Genomic DNA, 6264 nt, shown 5'->3' with positions numbered 1-6264 from the left:
AGGGAAAGGAGGAGAAATACAAGAATATTTGTAAAATTTTCTGGTTTAAACTGTCAATTCAAGTTATGTCACTCAATTTGTGTATATATCTATCTATGTGTGTGTGTGTGTGTTTGAATTCTTGCATTTAAAAGCATTTCATCTCAACTTGAAACTAATGCACTTAACAGTTCAACTATTACTCATTTTATGTAAGACTTTCCTTGAAGTCCCTGAGAACATGCAAAGGGACAAGTGGTAGGGTGTACAGGTAACAGTATTGCTAGTATTATCTTTTTTAATTTTTTAAAGCAATTTCACCCTTATGACAAGGTAGTATAGAGTAGTTGTAGGGTTATTATACTCCTGACTGCTAGGTGAGTCCATTCTGGTTTTTTTCTCCTGATTTCATAGGAAGAACACTGGTAGCTAGAGTCAACCTTGGAAGACAGAAGCTTGTTTCAACTATTTGTAGATGCACCTCTATTGCTGCAGAAAGTCTGTTTACTTGTATTAACCTCTCAGCTCTTCCCCATTTTAGCTTCCTTGTACTCCAGAAACTCTCCAGTTACTGACATACCATTAAGTCTAGCTTTGAGTTCAGCTCAATTTCCTCTAGCAGTAGGTCTTAACATCTGCAGCAGTCTTGGTATTTAATGACAGCTGCTATTTCAGAAGTCTCCCTACTGTTATTTATAATGCCAGCTTTATAATCTAATAATGGAGCTAGTCAGTGTTTATTCAAGCCTGACTTGCATGCTCAATACCTTCCCTTTGTTTGTTTAATTACCTGTCAGTTATCAAAGCAAATGGACTCTGTCTTGTAAACAAAGCACAGAACTGAGATTAGAGCCCAGGGTGTTCAGTGGTCCTGCAGCTAAAAAAAGTCCAATGGACTCTGACAGGACTGAACACCCTGCACATGCTCAATTTCTCCAACTGCAGTGGCTGTCATCTCCCATTCCAATGTTTTTTGCTGTAGGGACTGGGCTCTAATCTCACTTCTGTGCTTTGTTTACAAGACATAACCTTTGGTAAGTTGTTTAGTGAGCCTGAGAGTCCTTTCACTTCTCAGCAACCAGAATCATTAAAATTCTCACAACTGAGTATTACTGATACTGATTTCAAACATGTACCAAGAGTCCTAATCAGTTATTACTAGTGAACCTCGGTGCAAGGTGCCCTAAAGCTGCAAACTATCATTATTTTCCAGGTTGAGAGACTTGTAAGCAAATTTTCTAATTACTTTAGCCGTCAGCCATTCTTACTCTAAGCTGCTTAATGAAAGCTGAGGCCTGAAAATGCTTAAAGCAAAACATTAGTGGCACACCTGAGACTACATCATCTGTTTTTTCCCCATTTAAATTCCAGCCCTGTTGCTGCCAGAGCGCAGTGGCATTTACAGTGAATACCGAACAGGTGTACTGACATAACGCAGCCAAACTCCTTTCCTAATGCTAAACAATGCTGTGCTTTTTGTTTCTCCAACTACTCCCCATCAGCAATACAGAGCATGCATAGCATGGAGTCCCATTTTCATGCAAGCAGCCTGGGGCTTTTTGACAAGATAAGTGCATTGCTAAGGCTTGGCTGTAAGAGCCCCTGTGTGAGTTTTAGTTATCTGGTAGTGGTTCTGCTCTTCCGCTTTCAGTCCTTCCAAAGCTGAATGATCGATTCTGCCTTTGACAATCTGGCCTGCCAGATGCTTATTCCAATGCTGCGTTTCCCTCCCTTTCCCCAAGATGAGCAGAAAGAGCAGCACTTCAGCTGAAAGATGAATGAAGCTCTTCAGCAGTCTGTACAATCCATTACTTCTTGAAGGTGGAAAGGCAGAGAATAGATATTGTCTCAGAAACCATCTTGTGACGATTAAACAGTTCACTAAATTTACTGCTCTCAAACAAGTAGAGAGGAACACGTGGGTGTTCTGTCTCCTCTGAATCATCTTGTATGGTTCAGATTCCCAAGTATCACAGGACACTACATGCTGTGCATAAACCCTATTAATCTACATTAGAAACATCATGTTATCCTGTAAGCATTCAGAGCATGACATGTATCAGATGACAGAAGCCCACACAAAGAAATATATGAATACTAATATCCCCTTTCTAAATGAAATACGTCCCATCTGCCTCTCAGGAAAAAAATGCAATCATTTATAGCAAAATTACAACTGCCTAGAATTTTAGTATCTCAGAACAAAGTCCTACAGGGGAAAAGGCTTACATGTTATACTACCAAATTACTGGGTAGCCAATACTCTTTTTTAAAAAGTAACAAAACCTTGAATCATTTTGATATTAAATTAGATTTTCAAAACACATACAAGAAAATACCGCTCACCTGAAAGGTCTCTTGCCAGCGTAATAAACTTGCACAGTATTCAGTAAAAACTTTTTAAGATTAAAAAGTAATTAATCAGCTGCAGATTCCCCTTAAAAAGAGCAGGTTTCCAAATGCATTCATTCTCAGAAAGCCAGGGAATAAATTAGGGATTAAACTGGTCCCAAATGTCCTCCTCCTTCAGTCTTCTCTTGCTCCATTCTTTCATAAAACACTTTATTGCATAACAAAACAACCCAGACCCAAAGCAACTTACAGACATAGCAGCAAGAGTCCAGTCATATAGGAGAATATTTAAATGAAAAGAGCCTAAAATAGCAGCTGACATACCTAGTGAGAGATCACTGGTCCACTGGGAACAATTCCTTGTACCTGGGAGGGTCTGCTGAACTAAAATTCTCATTTGCAGTCTACTTGTATTCACTAAACCTTCACTGTAACAACATCAGTTTTCTTCCTACCTATATTCTGTTCCTTCTGTGTTTAACCACCTTCCTTCCTAAGCAGCCACAAATATGTTCTATATCTCTAGACCAAAACTCTCCTCTTGGACTGCACCCCCAGTCCCAAAGAGGATTTAAAAAAAAGACTTTAGACCCTGTTTCATTAGCTTAGCTAATAGTATCTCAGGACAAGCAAGAACAACATCTTGCTGCTATGTCCAAGACATCAGAAGCAGAAATATCTTTTCCAGCTGTTCCCTAGAAATCTGTGTCATCCTCCCCTCCCTATCTTTTGTACTAAAGTAAATTCTCCCACAGAACTGAAGCAGGTATAATTTTCACTCAGAAACTGAGAAGTTTTCTGAAATTGCTTCTATTTGTCAACGTAATTTTTAAATCAATTTGTATTTTTCAAGCTTTTCCTTTATAACTACTGGTGATAATGAGAAGGTGAAAAAGAAATTCTGGATTCCAGCATATCCCCTCAACTAACATTCTAGAGGTTTTCACTTGCCCTTTTCTGTCTCAAGCAGAGGCCAGTTTTATCAGTCAGTCTCTCCAGTTGACTTAAAAGAACTGCAGCAGTTCCGATACTGCACGTACCTCTGGCAAAATGAACTGCTCTACTGGCTTGTACCACAACCTGTTCACTTGCACTCCACAGCTTGGTGGACTAAAGCGAGCACTGAAGAGAGCTTCCTGTGAACAACAGAAAAAAAGAAAAAAACAAAACAAAAAACAAACAACCCACACATTAAAAGTGCTGTGAGATTATGCAAATCTTGATCACCTCAGTTACTTACAATGGAAAAAGGCTTATTGATTGTACAAAACTGAGTGAAAGTTTTATTCTCACAACAGTCTCAGACTCCACAGAATTTAAGTGCTGGATTGATATGGTGGAAGCAAGTAACAATGGAACAAGCGTGTAAATTCAACTAGAATCCAACCAACAGAGCACATCATTTGGAAGACTCAGACTCCTCTCAGTTTACAGACTTTGTATCTTCTGTTTAAACAGCTGACTACTATTAATTGCACCAGAGGATGCTGACCTCAAACTTAATTGCTACTATATTATTCAGGCCATCAAATGGCTTTTATAATAACAAATAACATAAAGATGCTGCATTGTCAGCTTCACAACCTTCAGAAAATAGTCTCCCAGCACTCCTATGATACCAATTTTTCTCCTTTACTGGAAGTAAAAAGCTAATGCAGATCAAGTTATTAGGTTCTCAGTGTTTAGAATTCTACCATTTAGCAAACATAAATCTGATTACAGTACTTTTTTTTTTTTTTTCTATTATAAACCAAACTCTGTGGAAGTTCATCATAAAAGCCATACTTCAGTATACCTTCTGTACTTAATTTTAATTATTACCTTAAATTTTAAGTTCTTTCTACTGTAGCATAGCCAGAAGTCTTAAAATTAGCTTATCAAGTTATTGGTAGAGATAAATGCAATATACCAAATGCAACAATCATGCTCAACTAATTTTTTCCTCCAGGTTAGCACTAAGCTATTCTAACCCATAACAGCTTGGGAGTGGGGGAAATTATCACTGAAGTTTTATTATTACCTGTAAATAATACTAGTTTCTAGAAATCTCTTAACTGTCGGGCCAGAAGACAGACAAGAAAAAATTACAGCTGTCCTCTATCTCTCTGCTTGAAGGCACCACATGTGTCTTTCTGCACACGTTTTAAGTATATTCACCAGTTTATTTTTTATTCCTTAATACCTACCAATACTTTAGAACCTCAAATGCAATCAAAATTGTGTCTTGGAATGAGATATAAGTACTCTTTCAAAAGGGCACTTAAATTAACTCATAGCACTTTGTGAATTTAATCTTTTCCTCATCCAGAATGTGTGTGTGTGTATATATATATATCTGTGAAATAAGAATTACAATGCAACAGAAGAAAGACAGAATTCATATGCTTGTCAGTTAAGTACTTCTCTTCTAAATCATCAATGCAGCATGTTGCTTTCTGTAAGAACTTAATCCACAATAAAGAGACAACATGCTCTAGTCCACTTTCAAAAGATAACTACAATACTCTACCTCATGTTCTGCCTGGTACAGTTTTACAGTGATGTTCCTCTGGAATCCCACCCCATCAGCCTCGTAAAACACCCCAAGACTTGTAATGACAATGGGGTAAAGTACACGAAAGTTCACACTGACAATTCTGTCTTCAGATAGCACAGAAGGAACATCCTCAGGGAGACTGAATGCTTCAATTTCCTGATTCAAAACTGTACGGAAAAGAACAAACAAAGGTAATGTGAGAAGACTTCATAGTTCTTGAACTGGATACACACAGAGCACACTGGATACACACAAAGCATTCTGATTAATTAGCACATCTCACAAGTGCACAAGGATAATCAAATGCTGGAGGAGAAGAAAATACAACTGGCTGCAGACTGCAGCTAGAAGAAACTCAGAATGATGCAGCAATCTGCAGGCTACCAGGAATTGCAAGTCAATGCCTACATGCCCACAGGGAAAAGACTAGACACATAATAAATCCAGAGTGAAGACAAAAATGCTATTTGACTGCATGAATATCTGTATATTAGCATATTGCAATAATTATTAATGTATCAAAAGGGCATACCCTTCCACTTAATTTGGCTGCCTGCTTTTTGGCATTATCACCTCCCTAAGCCCCAAAGTACCATTTATTCTTGGGAGAATAGTTAAGCAGTGGATGTTGCCATTCAGAGAGAAAGTAACAGAAGTTTGATATTATGGTGAATCATTACTTAAGTGCCAAGCAGTCCTTAGTTAACTTGCAATTAAAGCAATTTTAGCTAAAAATTTTTGTATGGCAGCATTTCCTTTTTTCCCCGTTTCTTAATTGTTCTCTCTTTAGAGAGGAATCTGAAAAACCTATAAGCCAGACTTGTTTAGAATTCATTTTGTCACCAGAGAAGTCCTTCTGACACTCGAGACTCTGGCACCTTGCTACTTTCTTCACACAGGACACTAGACTGGGTCATTCCAGTTCTCTCCAACTTCATTTCACACAGGGATCAAGTAAAAATGCACATTATATGGGAGAGACTGTCCCCTGACACAAGAAAAATGCAAATCCATTAGAAGTCAATGGCCTCCCCTTCACACCTCCAAAGTTCTCTCCCTCTCAGCCTGCACATGGTGTTTACAGGAAGATTATGCAACTGTTAAGACAGCAAGTTCTAAGCAGCATTTATTTTCAAGATTGGCTGTCTCAGTTAAGCACCCCAAACAAGTCTCAGAAGAGATGATTAGTTCTAGTTCAGATCATAGAATTTTTAAAAGTTAACTTCTATACCTGGGTTACTGATGTTCAGAAGTTTGCAGGAGTAGGGGTCTTCTCTGTCTTCCACTGGCACAGCACAACCATGCGCACCTATTATAAACTTCACAAGGACACTAACATAATTTGGTTTTATTAACACCAGTTCTCTTCCCTCCTCCCTCCACCTTCAATAAACTTA

At 38.2% G+C, this 6264-nt stretch overlaps 1 protein-coding gene across 1 annotated transcript in view; it reads right to left on the bottom strand.

Moving 5' to 3' along the window:
* The window catches only part of LOC104529125 (UDP-GalNAc:beta-1,3-N-acetylgalactosaminyltransferase 2-like), a gene marked incomplete at both ends in the record, with an annotated part of 7601 nt that extends 1402 nt beyond the window's left edge, over positions 1 to 6199 (bottom strand). Inside the window, 3 exons of the mRNA XM_010173327.1 lie at positions 3372 to 3467; positions 4841 to 5034; positions 6099 to 6199. Coding sequence (XP_010171629.1) covers positions 3372 to 3467; positions 4841 to 5034; positions 6099 to 6199 — 391 coding nt within the window. The remainder of the gene's footprint in view (positions 1 to 3371; positions 3468 to 4840; positions 5035 to 6098) is intronic.
* Positions 6200 to 6264: the final 65 nt, after the last annotated feature.

This window comes from Antrostomus carolinensis, unplaced genomic scaffold (assembly GCF_000700745.2).
Source record: "Antrostomus carolinensis isolate BGI_N321 unplaced genomic scaffold, ASM70074v2 scaffold54418, whole genome shotgun sequence".
Taxonomy (NCBI): Eukaryota; Metazoa; Chordata; class Aves; order Caprimulgiformes; family Caprimulgidae; genus Antrostomus; species Antrostomus carolinensis.
This window is presented reverse-complemented; position numbering and strand designations above follow the sequence as displayed.